Source organism: Pristiophorus japonicus, chromosome 8 (genome assembly GCF_044704955.1).
Source record: "Pristiophorus japonicus isolate sPriJap1 chromosome 8, sPriJap1.hap1, whole genome shotgun sequence".
Taxonomy (NCBI): domain Eukaryota; kingdom Metazoa; phylum Chordata; class Chondrichthyes; family Pristiophoridae; genus Pristiophorus; species Pristiophorus japonicus.
Window position 1 is genome coordinate 63,035,472 of NC_091984.1, and position 19,008 is coordinate 63,054,479.

A 19,008-nucleotide genomic window follows, 5' to 3' on the forward strand; every position below is an offset into this window, starting at 1 on the left:
CAGCTCTTACCGACTGAGCAGCGCACTGGCAGTACCTCCCGCGACCTTCAGTGGAGGTCTACTGGTGGCACTAAGAGTTAGCGCTGCGCATTATAGCGCCACCCACTTGGTGACGTCAACAACGTGACTGCTTTCGACTGGCGTTACTTCCGACAGGGAAAGCAGGCATCACGGAAAAGCTGCCAGGGTGATATGTCTGACGGGGAGCAGGTGGGCAGTTAAAATGTTTTTTCCCATTAATGCATCTCTCCTACATGCTGCACACTGTTGTTTATCTGCCGTAGCTTTTCTATAACTTTTCGGATGGTCCAGCTAACTTCCCCTTTAGGCGCTAGGATGCCGGTTTCCTAGCGCCAGAACTTCAGCAGCACTCCCACGATAGCACCCCAGGAATCAGGGTTAGCACCCTAAGAGGAGTGTGTAACGCTTCCCTTGGTGCTCCATTCCACTCTTGGGGCACTAAAAGTGAATATCCCATTTGGAGGCGGTAAACATCGCCCGGCGCTAAAGTTAGCGAGCAGGCGGTGTTACCGCCTCAAACCTGAATTTTTAGCCCATAGTATGCATCGATCAGAATTGTGACCCAAAATTCCAGGTTTATCAGAACTTAGCCCACCCATCTCCCAGACTAATCTGAATCTCTGGCAACTTTTCAGGGAATTGAAGAGAAATGAAAATAACTGAAATCATCAAACATCTTTCTCCTCCTTCATTTACTTAGCCTCGCCTTTAATCCTCTCTTGAACCATTATAGTTGCTATTGGAAAACCCTGGGCCATGATTGATGTCTCTCTTTGCTCGACAGTTTCCTTTCACTGTTTATGACATCAAATACATCCCCTCCATAAAATCTGTAGCAGTTACATTCAAAAACATTTTTAATAAAGTTGTTTGTAATCACAGTCTGAAACAGTATTATATTGTAAGACAATTGCACATACACAACTCGTACAATAATTTATTTTGGCAAATTCCAAAATAGAATGGCAAGAACTTCACGAGGAGTCTTGTATGTTAATTGTTGTGACAGTAGCTATGAAACATCTCTGGAACAGTCTGTCAGGTTCAGGTGGCTGATTGTCGCAATCTAATCTCCGACTCTGGAACTGCTTTCTGATTGTACTTGGCCCACTGGACTGATTTGGGATTTCTAAAGTTTGTTCAGTACCTGCAGAAAAACAAAACAGCCATGTAAATGGTTGAACAGTTTCTGGGGTGTCCTTGAAGACTGGGAGAAGCCCTTGTGGCAGGTTATGGGAGTTGAGGCAGTGGTTGTTAGCTAAAACAGTGCTTGAGCACTTTGAGGGGTTTATTTTTGTACTACTCAGCTTTCCTGACACATAGGTGTTGAGTCAGTATCGAGTGACAGCAATACAAGTGATAGATGTGTACTGGCACCAGCACCTACACTTAACTTTGCTAACCTTATGAGGTCATTGAACCTCTTCCTGTACTGTGTGGCAGTTCTTGGCAGATAAGTTGTTGTTGGGATGGTGACAGTAGCACTGACTCTCTCTGCAATGAATGAAGTGACTGTGTGATTACCAGTGAAACAGGTGCATAAACGCAATAGTAAACTCCCTCAAGGACAAATAGAAAAGATGTAGATCAGAAAATCACCTAGCATTTCTTTTTTGGAAAGAGTATCATATGTCATGAAATCCTTGAAAAAGATCACATCCATAAGATCAAAATATAAGTACCATCTTAATTCATCCTGAGAGATCTTTGTTGCACTCAGTTGCTTTTTTATTTTTTTCCAGGGTTTTTTGCCTCTATCACTCTACCTTGAAGTTTAACTCTATACATTGGTCCCTTGTTTTGTGAGGAAGGCTATCCTGATATCAGTCCTAATATTACCTTTTACTAGTTTCAACCCAATCTCCTAGTTCTATGCTCATATTTTAATTTAACTTCTTCTATATCCCTAACTACCTATATACCTCTAAAAGATCACCTCTCAGATACTTCCTTTACAAGCTGAATCCTCAGACTGCTGACACTAGGGATCAGCCTCGTGGCTTTTCTTTGCAATGATTCCAGCACTTGAATGTCTCTCTTATTTCTTGCCAAACACGGTATCCAAGGTGCAGGCCGACCAGAACATCATGAATTTTAATCATTATCTCCTCTGACTTATTTTCTGCTGTTTTTGCGATGCAGTTCAATATCCTATTGGTTTTGCTGATTACTTCTATGCATTGGTTGGACACATTTAGTGCTGTGTCGGCTAAGACTCCTAGCTCTTTTTCGGCTTCATTCTTAGCTATTTTGATACTATTGATGGAGTACATCTGTTGTCAATTTTTCCTTCCTGTGTGCAGTGCTTTATATTTGTCTGCATTAAAATTAATCTGCCATCGTTCTGCTTACTTATTTTATCCAATTTGTTTTATAATTTCGGAGCTGCCTCCTCCAGTTACACTGCCTTTTCTAGTTTGGTATCATCTGAAAATTGATTCAATCAATGATGCCCAGCTTTTAGTGATTGCCATTCTTCACATTTTACAACATGTATTCACACTCAGCAAGAATCAATAATACACAAGTAAATGATATATACTTGAATGATGTGGATGTAATTGGTATAAATCGCAGCTGAGGAGTCTCACAATATTGGTAGCCAGAATGTGGATAGCAGAATGACAATGCTGTGATCTCCATTCACACCTAATAAATTATAGCAAAAAGATTTGTCATGCAAAAACACCATACTGAAGACAATTACTTTGAAGAATTAAACACCCACTAACCTATACATTCACAAATGTTCAATTTTAGACAATTTATTTGGTGCAGCGTCCAGTATTTTGCAGTAATCTTTATTTAGATCTAATCATCTTGTCTATTGCTAAAAAGTGATTGAAGTATATATTAGAATCCACTGAGCAGAACAGCAAACCACAATCACAAATACCGGTTTGTCATGTTTTCAAATATTCAGGCCACCTGATGATTTATCCCCTTGTTTTATCTCCCAGTTTGTGTCAGCCGTGGCTCAGTTGGTAGCACTCTCACCTCTGAGTCAAAAGCTTTTGGGTTCAAGCCCCACTGGAAAAGTTCTGGGGAAAAGCTTGGGACCTGGAGAAGCTGGGGAGATCTTGTGACATAGAGGAGTATTGGAGGAGTGACCAACATCATTTTTTGAATGACTCCAGTCTTAGAGGAGTGACCAAGATCATTTTTTGAGTGACTCCAGTCTTAGAGGAGTGACCAAGATCATTTTTTGAGTGACTCCAGTCTTAGAGGAGTGACCAAGATCATTTTTTGAGTGACTCCAGTCTTAGAGGAGTGACCAAGATTATTTTTTGAGTGACTCCAGTCTTGGACGAGTGCACCTCCACATTCCAGCCTTCATGTTTCAGATCCACCCTCCGTGATATCTCCGTGATATTTAGCATTCTTCGAGCAAAATCTCCAGTGGGATCTGGAGGTGGCCTGGGGACCTGTATAAGGCCTGTCCAAGAACTCGGGTCCCAAAGTTAGCCTGAAGGAGAGCTCTGAACATGGGGGCAGTCCAGGAGAGCTTGGAACTTGGAGGATTCCGGGAGGAGGCCTTGAAAGACCTTTAATGTAGGAACCTGCAGGCAGCCTGGAGAAACAATTCAAAGGTGGAAGGTTATTTGAAATCAAAGCAATAGGCACCTAAAGGGAAAAAACAAGCCCTCCTTTTGACTCCATTCCCGATGTCAAAATGTGCAGTTATGTGACAGATGTATGCAATATATGAACACATACGAAAAATAACAGACTGGAAAAGACCTACTGGTCCATCCAGTCGCACACAATATATATACACCCCACCCCAACAGAAAGCCATGTAATCTCCTGGGAGAGGCAAAAAAACAGATAAAACCCAGGTCAATTAGAGAAAATATAACCTGAAAAATTCCCCTCCAACCCTTGTTAGGTGATTGAAACTAGTCCAGGAGATTAATCTTTCCCTAATTAATGTTATACAGTACCTACCTTTAATATGAAGTGATCTCCGCCCCAGCCAGAAACAAGTCCAGCTCTCGCTTGAGGAATTCAGTGAATCAGGGTTCACCGCACAAGCCGGCAATCTGTTCCACACGTCCATTATTCTCTGGGAAAAGAAGCAGCTCCTGTCATCTAATCTAGTTGACATCTAACTTTGAGTTTGTGACCCCTGATTCTCCCTAACCTATTTATCAGGAAAAAAATGATTTCACAAACACACCCTATTCCTCAGCATCACATAAACCTCGATCAAATCACCTATATGATTCTCTAAAGTGCTCTTTGAGCCTATCTTGGTAACTAAGATGCTTCAAACTAGGATTTAATCTTGTGGCCCTCCAAAGTCTCTATAACACAATTATAGCACCATTTATGGCAACTGAGAAGTCAGCATACGCTTGTCACCAAAAATGAAAAGTAGGTATGCAACGTATACATTTGACTACACCCTGCCGACAAAAATTGTGGGCGTGCTTACTAAAGGGCAAAAAAAGCAACTGACAGAAAAACTAGTGTTTGTAATACAGACAGATCTGCAGAGATGAAACTAACTGAGATTTGAGAAAAATAAAATACAGAGGTAAATAAAACCCAATTAAGTAATTAAATTTGAACAAAGAAAAGAGAGAAGGGAACGGAAAAGCGAAAGATATCACCTGTAATTATGTGACTAAAGGGCTCTTAAAGGAACATATTACGTGTTGCCGGACATTATGCAATTCTGTGGATTTACAGTTTATCCAACAGGAGCCTATGGCTATTATTTGCGAAGAACCTATCAGGTTGTTAAATAATAATCTACTGAATATATTAGCAGCAGATACAAAACCAAACACATATAATGAACATCTTCAAATAAAGTCAACTTACTGGGTGTTTGCAAATCTAATCCAGTATCCAGCCTGGACTGTGGCTTAGTGCAGATGAAAAGGTAGCACAGAACACAAACTGTGATGACAAAAGCTAGAAGAACCACTGCTGCTATCGACAGTCCCACCAGAGCCCCGATACTGAAACACAATGTGCAAGAAAAGATTTATTTTACATTTGATCCTAGGTTACATATCACTCTAATAAAAATTAATTTAGCTCAAGACTTTAGCAATAAGTACTACCTGAAACTCTTCTGCATTTGGATACATTCCTCCACATACAGGAATATAAGAAAATGTGAAATGAGAAAAGGATATCTGACCTATCAAGCCAGCTTCCTTCAACGATCATGTAGAAACTGTACAATTACGGACTCTATCCATTAATACCCTCTTTATCTTACAGGGTTGCTTCTAATGGTAAGTGGGACTATAGCATAAACAATTTGGTATATAGGTATGGCAAAATGCTTCCACCGGCAATGATAAATGACTTGCTACCAGCACTTACACAAGATGTACGATCTTGATTGTGACCACTTTTATCTTTGCTGATCTTTGTGGACTTTCTGAGCCTGACAATGAGGACATTTCTGACCACAGTGACAAATCCTGCTTTGCAGTAACCACTTTGTAATCGAATTTGCAACTTTTGAACAAAGATGCAGTAACAAATCCTATTTTCCTGATGTTGCCAAATCCAGCGCTCAGAATAAACAGGATGAATTTGGCAAAAGAGAATTGGCACAATTAGAGGTTTTACATAAATACTCCCTTTCCCCCCTTGTGTAATCAAGCAAAGCTCCAGGAGATTTTTCCATTGTCATACCTCTACTATTTAACCGTTGTAGTTCCAAAACAATTCTCTCCATCCCAGTATGATAGGAACCATTAAGGAGGATATGCCACTTTAGTTACACTAAGTAACACTCTAATAAAGAGCAAATAATTAATTTAGCGACAAATACTACCTGAGACTGTTCTGCATTTAGACACATTCCTCCACATATAGGCCAGAATCTTCACAACCCTGCGAGTGCGGATTTGGAGGTGGGTCCGCTGTTGAAATTACCCTGAATATCAGCGGGTCAGGATCCCGCTCTAAACCCGCCTCCGTGTGAGTTTCTGAACTGTCATATCTGCGTTCAGACCCGACAACAAGTGGCGGGACAGGTAATTTGAATAATGAAATGGTACTTAAATGGTAGTTAAGATGGTTAAAAGCAGGCACTTACAATTTTACCAACCTTTTGACAGGTTTGCCGTGCTTCGGGTTCACGGCAGGTAAGTGGAGTCGGGTTCTCAGTGACTCTCCATTATTTTGGCTAGCTGACAGCTGCAGAAGTTCTATAAAAGCTACCATTTTACAGCTGTTCACTTTCCAATATCAAAAGCTGAAGCCTTTAAGATTTGGAAGAGACTTTTGAGCTGTATGAAGGTTGGAAGTGTTTGCAGTGACCCCTCTATTCACTGTCAACTCCTTGGAGCAACCTCTCTCACCATTGACAGATCACTTCTGTCACCTCAACCTCACCTGCCATCTATTCTAACAGCATCGATGCCTTTGGAAAAAATCTCAGCTTGGTCCTTAGAATCTCACCACGATCAGCCCCAACACCAACATCACTAAACGCACCAGCATCACTAACAGCAACAGCAACCTTCTCTGCAATCACCTGATGCTGCACAGGACACAGGGCATCAGCACCCAACCATAGTGCTGCCCGGGAGGCCAGTGATGGCCTCACCATGGCCACATTTACTTCACTTCACGCTGTGCATCCTGACTGCCATTTGATGCACCAGGTTGGCACCACCCTACACCAGCACCACAAAGCATCCCTGCAATGCCCAAGCCATTCCTTTCACACTCATCGCCATTGTGGGGGTGCCTTAGGTCTCATCATTTACTACAACTAGCTAAACCACTTCCAAAGGGGCCCAAGAATGCAAAGTGCTACAAATAAAGATTTCAAGGTCTGACAACACATCAACATTAACTATACATGAACATTGGCCAAAGGATCCAAGTGCCTACCCTTGTTTGTTGTTAGTTGGTATGATTGGATAAGGATGAAGATGAGTATGAGGGATGGCTAGTGAAATGGGGAACTGATAATGTAGATAGAGAGAGGGATGGGTGGAGGTGCAAGGTAGTTGGTGTGAGAAAGGATGTGCAGGGGTAGAGTACGGAAGGCAGAGTGATAGGGATGTGATGAGTGGCACAGCAGGATGAGGTTGAGTGTGGCTTTACAGTAACATTTTGTGATCTACTGAGATCATTGAAAGGTTTGCCCCACTGCAGCTTGGTCCTCCAGACAACATCCCTGCTTGTGCCCTCCCGTGCAATATGCAACCAGGCTGCGTTGGTGTCCTGGGGAGATCTCTTCCATTCATGGGAAGGGAAGAGAACCTCCCTGCGTGCTGTGACTCATGGGAGAGCCTGGGTGCAGCCATGCACCTCTGCGCAGTGCTTGTCAGTGTTTGCAGCACCTCAATGCTGCAGAACAGTGACAGAAGAACTGTCAAAACCAGTGTGGGCATGGTCCCTTTAAGGAAACCAGCTGATGATGCGTCATCAAATGACGTTATCAGACCGGCTTCCTCTTAATTGGCCGGGAAGCCTGCAGGGCGGACTTAACAAGCCCAATCATCGGAAGATTCGGGAGAGCGGGCTCGAGTTAGGAGGGGGCTTTCCACATGCCACCAACCCTAGCCGCATCGATCCTGATGCGTGTGGAGAAATCGCGGCCATAGAGTTGCTAGGGTCAGCAAGGCCTTTTAAAAATTAAACAGCCCATCCCAGGTTGTGTAATCAACAAAAGGACAATTAATTTGCACTCTTGTCCAAGCACTTCACATTGGTTCTAATAGAGGTCACATGCTTTTCCCTAGCTTGAAGAAGGATAGCTCCTTTAAATACATTGGTGGACCCCCGTTGTTTTAAAAAAAAAATTGTTCATGGGATGTGGATGCCACTGGCAAGGCCCTTGAGAAGGTGGTGACAAGCTGCCTTCTTGAACTGCTGCAGTATTTTTTTGTAACGGGCAGTTAAGAGTCAACCACATTGGTCTAGCCCTGGAGTCACAAATAGGCCCAATAAGGACAGCAGATTTCCTTCCCTAAAGGACATTAGTGAACCAGATGGGGTGTTATGACAATCCAGTAGTTTCTTGGTCATCATTACTAATATTAGCTTTTTACTTCCAGATTTATTTAATCAACTGAATTCAAATTCCCCAGCTGTCGCAGGATTTGAACTCATGTCTCTGGATCATTAGTCCAGTAACATAAACACTATGGTACCAGTTCCACCTGCACTGCGGGAGCCCATCGGGGGAGAAGGGTTTACAGCAAATTCCTGCCACTGCAGGACTTCGACGCTTTGAATTTATCGCACCCCGGCAGGCTCCTCAGTGCAAGTGGAAACCCCACTGGGAGCCCACCAAAAACATGTGAATTAGGCTGGGCCCTGGTGAATTTATTAAACTCAGCAGCACCACTATTGGGTGGGCAGAACAGCCACCCCAGCACATTTGTAGTGCCATCGAAGTCAAAGAGAAAGATTTCAGTCATTGCACTATTTGATCATCTCAGACTATTCCTCTCCTTAAAACCTTCAATCCCATTCTCAAACAGATACTTATATAATAAAGGGTACAATATTCTTCGCTTCACACTGAGACAGTCAGCACACTGCCATATTCATGCCCACAGATTTTACGTTGGTCAATATTTGTTTATGCAATTTTGATTTAAATTTTCTGAATGTTGCCTATCAAAATTCAAATTAAAAATCTGACCTACCTCATTTATCACTTCTGCAAGTAGTAGCAGTCAGTTCTTATTACAATAATAATGAGTTTGCTTCATTGGATGAAAGGTGAGACATGTAAAACTAATTTCAAATTAAATAAATATTTTCAAAATAAACCTAATTTATAATGTCATATGAACATGTATTAAATGAGAAGTTGTTTAATTGAAGATAAGTTTGAAATCTTCAAATTTTATTAACAATGGGTTTGTAAGGAGCCATAAGCAATACGTATTATACCAGTATTGATTGTGTAGCAAAACTGAATATAGAAGTCCACTTATACATTAAAAGTAAATCAGCCTTCTTCCATCTCTGATTGTTATAAACAACCATTTGATAAACAATTTTCATAGAATGTTGTCAGTGATCACATCACAACCTAAGTCAACAGAATCTCACTCACTCCATTCCACTTTCACACAACAACTTGTATTTATATAGCACCTTTACCGCAGTAAAACGTCCCAAGGCGCTTCACAGAAGTGCTATAAAACAAAATTTGACACCGAGCCACATAAGTAGAAATTAGGGCAGATGACCAAAGGTCAAAGAGGTCGGTTTTAAGGAACGTTTTAAAGGAGGAAAGTGAGGTAGAGAGGCGGAGAGATTTAGGGAGAGAATTCCAGATCTTAGGGTCCAGGCAGCTGAAGGCACAGCCACAATGGTTGAGCAATTAAAACTAGGGATGCTCAAGAGAAAGAAAGACTTGCATTTATATAGTGCCTTTCACGACCACCGGACATCCCAAAGCGCTTTACAGCCAATGAAATACTTTTGGAGTGTGGTAACTGTTGTAATGTGGGAAACGCGGCAGCCAATTTGCACATAGCAAGCTCCCACAAACAGTAATGTGATAATGACCAGATAATCTGTTTTTGTTATGTCGCTTGAGGGGTAAATCTTGGCCCCAGGACACCAGGGATAAATCCCCTGCTCTTCTTCCAAATAATGCCATGGGAGCTTTTACGTCCATCTGAGAAGGCAGACTTGGTTTAATGTCTCATCTGAAAATGGCCAGAATTAGAAGAGATTATAGACATAGGGTGGGGCGAGGCCATGTAGAGATTTGAAAACAAGATGGAAATTTTAAATTGAGCGTTGCTTAACCTGGAGCCGATGTAGGTCAGCTAGCACAGGGGAGATGGGTGAGTGGGACTTGGTATAACTTAGGACATGGGCAGCCAAGTTTTGGATCACCTCTAGTTTACATAGGGTAGAACATGCAAGGCCAGCCAGGAGTGCATTGGAATAGTCAAATCTAGAGGTAAAAAAGGCATGGATGAGGGTTTTAGCAGCAGATGAGCTGAGGCAAGGGCGGAGACGGGCATTGTTATGGAGGTGGAAATAGACGGTCTTAGTTATAGCGCGGATATGTGTCGGATGCACGCAAAAGATGGAATGAGAAAAGGCTATTCAGCATTGGATGTCTGATTATCTTCAGCGAGGCAGGAGTGAAGGCCAATGTTCCCTCATTATTTTTGGGTGTGTGGCCCCTTCAAGGGGCTATGCGGCCCATTCACAGTTTGACACCTGCGCAAAACTTTACATTGAGAAAGCCGGTTGCGGACTGCGCGGAACCAGCAGAAAGGTGCACGATGGTGAAGATGCTATGGCCTCGAAATTCGATAAGGCCTGAAACTGGGCGATATATCCATGGGGTGGAGATTTGTTCACACCCGTAAAAAAATCACAGGCAACACTATTACTTTGGTGCTGCCTGCTGATTTGAATCATTTCAGCACACAGCTGAGCGACCAATGCGTTGCTTCAGGTTGTGAGCTCAGCAGAAGGCTGTCACTTTGGAAAGCTAGCCCTTAAAGGGGAACTGCCTACTGAAAAAAATAATTCCAAAATAGGCAGTCTCTAGCCCTTAGAGCTCAATTGCCTTCTGGGAAAAATAACATTAAAAATCATTCCCAACGAGGCAGTCTTCAGCTCTTAAAATTGAACTGCTTTCTGCACATAAAATATGGTAAAAGTGCTTCAGCACTAACACAAATGGCTCAACAAGCCAGGGAAAGGGCACCCAGAGTCTCAGACACAGCATTCCAGCTTTGTGCAGGGGGTCAACACTGGAAGAGAGGTTGTCTACCCACAGGGGGCCAGGAGGACCTCCAGAAAGAAGGATGTGGGACCAGATCGCCTAGGCCGTCACTGCCAGCAGTGTCACCCCACAACCTGGCTCCAGTGCCCAAAGAAGCTTCATGATCTTAGATCATTAGTCAAGGTCAGTGAATGCATCTTCAAAAGTCGTCTGCTACCAACTGCACCGCCAGTCTCACACACTGCTGAATGCACAGCCCTGCCCCGCCCCGCCCCCCGCACCATCACTCACCTACCAACAATCTGTACCAAACATGAGGCACACCTCCAATTCCTAGCTTCACCTCACCCCCTTGGAGGAGACAGTGCCAGCAATTCTTGGCAGGGACATGGCTGAGCCCTTGGCCAGTGGCGGGGCTAAAAGATGCTGGTTAACTCATACGTTATCTTGCTACTCACATTCCACTTCCCCCCTCATTCCACAATATCTCAATATCTTCTGAAGGTGTAAGCATGCAGCTCTTGTTTTCCGGGGGTGGGGGGGAGGGGGAGAGAGAGAAGACGAGGACGAGGAGGAGGAGGAAGAACACTATCAATCAATTTCACACTTCCAAACACCAGCTCCTCGAGGTTGTCCTGCAAGGCTATCTGTAGTCCCCCCCCATTGAAAATCATCAGCCTTCCACCAGCCATACTGCAGCCACTGAGGTAGCACAGTGTGACATCACTAGGATAGACAAAGGCAGACACAAGACAGTCACTAAGGGAATGCAGAATGGTGATTAGTTGATTTTTTGACATCGTATTGGATGCATATATGGATAAAGTGGGATTGGAAAGTTTGCTTTGTGGTTGCTTTTATTTCAGCATTGTGGTCAAGAGGACAGTGTGATGGTCAGTAACAGAAGGAAGGTCAGGTGTGGGACAAATGCTGAAAGGGGAATTGAGGTTGTGGTCACTGGTACCGCAGGCGGATGATTCGATCCCTGATTTCCTGGCCAGAAAGCGACTGTCTGGGTTGCATCCTTTGTTCCATTTTTTCCTCTTCTGCTTCTCCCTCCTCCCTTTGCGAGCAGCTTATCCCCTTTGCTGCCCCTGCTTCATCTCCATGCGCCCCAGGACTGTGAGTAAGAGTTCTTCTCAGAGGCCAAATACTACGGATGCTGGAAATCTGAAACAAGAACAGAAAATGCTGGAAATACTCAGCAAGTCAGGCAGCATCTGTGGGGAGAGAAGACTTGCATACCACCTTTCATGACTACCAGCCATCCCAAAGCGCTTTATAGCCAATGAAGTACTTTTTGAAGTGAAGTCACTGTTGTAATGTAGGAAACACGGCAGCCAATTTGCACACAGCAAGTTCCCATAAACAGCAATGTGATAATAACCAGATAAGCTGTTTTAGTGATGTTGATTGAGGGATACATATTGGCCAGGACAATTGGTCGATGACCTGAAACGTTAACTCTGTTTCTCTCTCTTGACAGATGCTGCCTGACCTGCTGAGTATTTCCAGCATTTTCTGCCTTCTCAGAGTCCTTCCTTTAACATCCAAAGAATAAGGGGTCGCCCATATAAAACTGAGATGAGGAGGAATTGTTTCTCTCAGAGGGTCGTAAATCTTTGGAATTCTCTACCCCAGAGAGCTGTGGAGGCTGGGTCTTTGAATATATCTAAGGTGGAGATAGACAGATTTTTGAATGATAAGGGAGTCAAGGATTATGGGGAGCGGGCAGGGAAGTGGAGTTGAGGCCAAGATCAGATCAGCCATGATCTTATTGAATGGTGGAACAGGCTCGAGGAGCCAAATGGCCTACTCCTGCTCCTATTTCTTATATTCTTATGTTCAAGCGCCCAGCAGCACTCCCTGCACACTTTAACAAGTTTTTAAATGTATTGCGCCAAGCCATTGCTTCAATAAAATATGAAAGCAGAAATTGAAACTTACCCGAAAGAAGTGTGTGTCCCTTTAATAAGCGCTGACAGTGTATCTGTAGTACTGCTGCATGCACGATCTTCCATGCGTGGTTAGGGGAGGACGTTTTGGCGGCGGTGACATCCAAAATCACAGTTGTGCGACAAATCAGGCGTTGCATGCCGATTGACATCACAATCTGCACATCTGCATTGGAGAGGCGAGCGATGAAGCGGACTGAAGCGAGGCGGCCACCATTTTTTGAAGAAATATGATGTTAACGGTCAGCGCTAAGGTAGGGAATTTCCCAGCCTATATTTTTTCTAAATTGAACTAAGTTAATATGTATTAATATGCAGCTTCAAGCGCATCAAAGCAATATTAATGACTGGAATATATATATTCTGAAGGAGCAAAGACAATCAAGACTTCACTATACGGGATTGTTTATGGTGAAGACAAAACCACAAACTAGTGCATTCATAGAACACTCAGCAAGAAAGGCTGACAGTCAAGCTTGTGTGACTATAAAAATAGTGTAGCAGCAATAATGGGCTACAATCAACAAGAAAATGAAGCTGATATTATGAGAATTTATTTCTACATGAGTCATTCCTACAAGTATTCACACTACAAGCATGTCAGGGTACATTCTGATCTTAGCAATAATGATTTTGTCTGAGGACACTTACAACACAGGAGCCGATTTTCCTGTCCCCACCTCCCTGCGGTTGGCTGTCAGACAGGTGGAGTGTACTCAAAATTACCTGAAGTAACTTGTATTTCCAGATTCAAGTCACTCAAATAGACCAGACATTCCACTAGCAGGGCCTGACGTCTGGACATGGTAAAGATGATATTGGCATCAGGGCCTTCTGGCTGCTGATCAAAAACTGTATCCAGAAAGCCTCCTGTGCTGATCCATGTCCCTTAAAAAAAAAAGAGACTTACTTTGGCCCCTATTGTCTTTGAGTTTGATTGCAGAGAGGCTTGGAAAAGGGTCTTAAGCCCACTTCTTCTGGCTACTCCTCAAATTAGGTACCTTTCTGGCACTGGGCAGATAAATTAGGCAGAAAGGCCAGGAATACTCCCTTTCTCCTCATTACAATGGCAACTATTAGCCTTTGGCTATCCGGGGGCAACAAGAAGGGGCAGAGATCCAGCATTATGAATTTCTGCCCCTTTTTCCTGTACTTGGAATAAGCATTCTTCAGGCACAAAGCACAGGAAAATCAGCCCCATTATCTGGCTTTAGACAGAGATTATCGTCCTCAGCAATTTCAGGTGGGGTGAAATTGTGAAGTTATGAGTGCAAACTTTCTGTAAAAAAAGGATAAGTTAAAACTAGCACAGCAGCATCAATAAAGGAAACACAAGAACATAAGAATTAGGAGCAGCAGTAGGCCAGTTGGCCTCTTGAGCTGCTCTGCCATTCAATAAGATCATGGCTGATCTTCTACCTCAACTCCACTTTCCTGCACTATCCCCATATCCCTTAAATCCCTTAATATCCAAAAATCTATCGATCTCTGTTTTGAATAAACTCAACGATTGAGCATTCACAGCCCTCTGGTATAGAGAATTCCAAAGATTCACAACCCTCTAAGTGAAGACATTTCTCCTCATCTCAGTCCTAAATGGCCGACCCCTTATTCTGAGAATGTGACCCTTGGTTCTAGACTCCCCAATCAGGGAAAACATCCTCCCTCCATCTACCCTGTCGAGCCCAGTAAGAATTTTGTATGTTTCAATGAGATCACCTCTCATTCTTCTAAACTCTAGAGAATATAGGACTAAAATCTACTCAATCTAGGACAATCTCTCCATCCCAGGAATCAGTCTGGAGCCTTCATTGCACTCCCTCTATGGCAAGTATATCCTTCCTTCGGTAAGGAGACCAAAACTGTGCGCAATACTCCAGGTATGGTCTCATCAGGGCCCTAAATAATTGCAAAATAAGACATCTTTACTCTTATACTCAGATCCTCTTGTAATAAAGGCCATTTGCTTTCTTAATTGCTTGTTGTACCTGAATGTTAACTTTCACTGACTCGTGTACACAGACAACCAAGTCCCTCTGAACACCAACATTTTAAAATCTCTCACCATTTAAAAAAGAATCTGCTTTTCTATTGTTTCTACCAAAGTGGATAACTTCACATTTCACCACATTATATTCCATTTGCCATGTTCTTGTCCACTCACTTAGCCTGTCTACATCCCCTTGAAGTCTCTTTACAACCTCCTCACAACTTACATTCTCACTTAGCTTTGTATCATCAGCAAACTTAGATATAGTACAGTTTGTCCCCTCATCCAAATCATTGATATAAGAACATAAGAACATAAGTGTTATGTCTTGAATAAAGAATCTGACCAGATACTGTGAGCTCAAAGTAAAGTGTGACTGTAGTCCTTTATTACAGGTTTCCAGAGTGCCTCTCCAGCTTGTGAGACCTCCTTATGTACAGGTGCTCCCAAGGGATTGTGGGATCCCTTGGGACTTCAGGGGATGAGCCCTCTGATGGTTAAACAGGTATTTACAGGTTTACATATATAACGCTCCCCCAAAAGTCAATAATGTAACTATTTACAATGTGAGTCGATCTGGGACCTTCCTTTCCCTGGTTGGTCGTCTCGGTGCAAATGCTGGTTTTGGTGAGTCGTTTTTTGAGCCCTCGCTGGGCTGCTGCGCAACTGGCCTTGCAGAGCTGCTGGGTATGGTGAGTCCTGCTGGGCTGCTACGGGTGATGGATTCTGCTTCGTGGTCAACCACTGGGTCGGTTACCACTTGTGTGTGTGTTGGGGGGTCGAAAAAGGTAGTCTATTGTGGGTTGCTCTGGATAGTCCGTGAACCTGAGTTTGGTTTGGTCCAAGTGTTTTCTACAGGTGAGCCCATTTGAAAGTTTGACCAGAAACACCCTACTCCCCTCTTTGGCCACGACAGTGCCGGGAAGCCACTTGGGACCTAGTCCATAGTTCAACACAAATACAGGATCATTAATCTCGATTTCACATGACACATTTGCACGATCATGATATGTATTCTGTTGAAGCCACCTGCTCTCTACCTGTTCATGTAGATCAGGGTGGACTAATGAGAGCCTTGTCTTAAGTGCCCTTTTCATGAGCAGTTCAGCAGGGGGAACCCCAGTGAGCGAGTGGGGTCTTGCGCGGTAACTAAGCAAGACTCGGGATAGGCGAATCTGCAGTGAGCTTTCAGTTATCCTCTTCAAGTTCTGCTTGATTGTTTGCACTGCTCGCTCTGCCTGACCACTGGACGTTGGTTTAAACAGGGCAGATGTGACATGTTTGATCCCATTGCGGGTCATGAACTCTTTGAACTCGGCACTAGTGAAGCACGGCCCATTGTCACTCACAAGGATGTCAGGCAGGCCGTGCATGGAAAACATGGCCCGCAGGCTTTCAATGGTGGCAGCGGACGTGCTTGCCGACATTATCTCACATTCAATGCATTTGGAGTACGCATCTACAACCACGAGGAACATTTTTCCCAAGAATGGGCCCGCAGAGTCGACATGGACCCTGGACCACGGTTTGGAGGGCCAGGACCATAAACTTAGTGGCACCTCCCTGGGTGCATTGCTTAACTGTGAACATGTGTTGCATTTGTGCACGCAGGACTCTAAGTTTGCATCGATACTGGGCCACCACACGTGGGATCTGGCTATCGCTTTCATCATTACAATGCCTGGGTGGGTGCTGTGGAGATTACTAATGAAAGTGTCCCTGCCCTTTTTTGGCACCACTACCCGATTACCCCATAGGAGGCAGTCTGCCTGTATGGACATTTCATCTCTGCGCCGCTGGTACGGCTTTATTTCTTCCTGCATCTCTAACGGGACACTAGATCAACTCCCGTGGAGCACACAGTTTTTTACTAAGGACAGTAAGGGGTCTGGCTCGTCCAGGTTCCAATGTGTCGGGCGGTAACAGGTGATTGCTCACTCTCGAATGCTTCCATTACCATAACTAAATCTGCGGGCTGTGCCATCTCCAACCCTGTGGTGGGCAATGGCAGCCTACTGAGAACATCGGCACAGTTTTTTGTGCCTGGTCTGTGGCGGATGGCGTAGTTGTATGCAGACAACGTGAGCGCCCATCTCTGGATGCAGGCCGATGCATTCGCATTTATCCCCTTACTTTCAGAAAAGAGGGATATAAATGGCTTATGGTCGGTTTCCAATTCAAATTTGAGCCCAAACAGATATTGATGCATTTTCTTTATCCCATAAACACACGCTAACGCTTCTTTTTCGATCATACTGTAGGCCCTCTCAGCCTTAGATAGACTTCTGAATGTATCAGCAACCGGTTGCAATTTCCCAGATTCATTAGCTTGTTGCAATACACACCCGACGCTGTACGGCGACGCATCACATGTTAGTACCAAACGCTTACATGAATCATACAACATAAGCAATTTGTTTGAGCATAACAATTTCTTAGCTTTCTCAAAGGCATTTTCTTGGCTTTTACCCCATACCCATTCATCCCACTTACGCAGTAAGGAGTGCAGTGGTTCTAACGGTGTGCTAAGACCTCGGTAAGAAGTTACCAAAGTAGTTCAGGAGACCTAGAAATGACCGCAGCTCCGTCTCGTTCTGTGGTCTCGGTGCATTCTTGATTGCCTCCGTCTTCGAATCGGTGGGCTTGATGCCGTCCGCCGCGATTCTTCTCCCCAGGATCTCCATTTTAGGCACCAGGAAAACGCACTTCGATCGTTTTAGCCTGAGCCCCACAGATTAAGCCGACAAAGAACCTCCTCCAGGTTCTGCAGATGCTCGATGGTGTCCCGACCTGTAACCAAGATGTCATCCTGAAAGACCACGGTGCGCGGGACCGACTTCAGCAAGCTTTCCATGTTCCTCTGGAATATCACCGCGGCTGACTGAATCTCAAACGGGCATCTGTTGTAAATGAAGAGACGTTTGTGCGTGTTGATGCAGGTGAGACCCAGCTCCTGCGTCATGTAGGCCGAGGTCAAGTCCAGCTTCGTGAACGTTTTTCCTTCCACCAGCGTCACAAATAGGTTGTCTGCCTTTGGTTGCGGGTATTGATCCTGCAGGGAGAAACAATTGATAGTTACTTTATAATCACCACAGATTCTGGCGGGGCCATCTTCCTTGAGGACTGGAATGATCGGACTGGCCCACTCGTTGAATTCGATCGGCGAAATGATGCCCTCTTCTTGCAGCCAGTCCAGCTTGATCTCCACCCACTCTCTCATCATGTACGGTACCGCTCTCGTCTTGTGATGGATGGGTCGCACCCCGGAATCAAGTGGATTTGCACTTTTGCTCCTTGGAACTTCTCGATGCCCGGTTCGCACAGCGAGTGGAGCTTGTTTAGAACCTGGGCACACAAAGTGTCGTCGACGGACGAGAGCACTCGGACGTCGTCCCAGTTCCAGTGTATTTTTCCCAGCCAACTCCTGCCGAACAGCGTGGGGCCATCGCCCGTTACCACCCAGAATGTTAAATTGTGCACAGCTCCATCGTAGGAGACCTTTACGGTAGCACTGCCGATTACGGGAATCAGTTCCTTTGTGTATGTTCTCAGTTTAGTACGGATGGGAGTCAGGACTGGCCTTGAGGCCTTGCTGCACCACAATTTATTGAAAGGCTTTTTGCTCATTATGGACTGGCTCGCGCCTGTGTCCAGCTCCATTGACATCAGGAGTCCATTTAATTCAACCTTCAGCATTATCGGGGGACACTTTGTGGTAAATGTGTGCACCCCATATACCTCTGCCTCCTCAGTCTAAGGCTCTGGTTCGTCGTGATCCACAGTGGATCTGTTCTCCTCTGCAATGGTGGTTTGCAGGATTAGCAGGGTTTGCAGCTCGCCTGCACATATGTTGGAGGTATCCCATTGTTCCACAGCCTTTGCAAATGTATCCTTTGAAGCGGCATGAATGGAAACGATGATCACCCCCACAGCACCAACAAGGTGTAAATGGCCCTGCATTCATCACCCTTGATGGTGGACTCTGAGACATCTGCGGACATGCAGCTGCAGGCATGTGTGACCTGCCCTGTACATTGCAATTTAAAAACAACGTTACTTTGTTCACAGTACTTGCAGCAGCACTCATGTGCTGAGAGGTTTGTTTGATATTGTCACTGATGGCGATGAATGCCTGGGCTATCACTATAGCTTTACTCAAGGTTGGGGTCTCTACATTCAAAAGTTTGAGACGTATTACTTCATAGCCAATGCCAAGTACAAAGAAGTCCCTGAGCATGTGCTCCAAGTGTCCTTCAAATTCGCAATGTCGTGCAAGGCGCCTTAGCTCGGCGACTAGCTTTCAGACCTCTTGTACGTGTAGAATCGGTACTTTGCCATCAGAACGC

General features: G+C 44.3%; 1 protein-coding gene across 1 annotated transcript in view; it reads right to left on the reverse strand.

Annotated features, from left to right (window-relative positions):
* Nucleotides 1-995: 995 nt before the first annotated feature.
* Nucleotides 996-19,008, reverse strand: part of LOC139268085 (protein shisa-like-2A) — a 36,584-nt gene continuing 18,571 nt past the window's right edge. The window contains exons 2-3 of the mRNA XM_070886099.1: nt 4,852-4,991; nt 996-1,168 (exon numbers count right to left, since the gene is read on the reverse strand). Coding sequence (XP_070742200.1) covers nt 996-1,168; nt 4,852-4,991 — 313 coding nt within the window. The remainder of the gene's footprint in view (nt 1,169-4,851; nt 4,992-19,008) is intronic.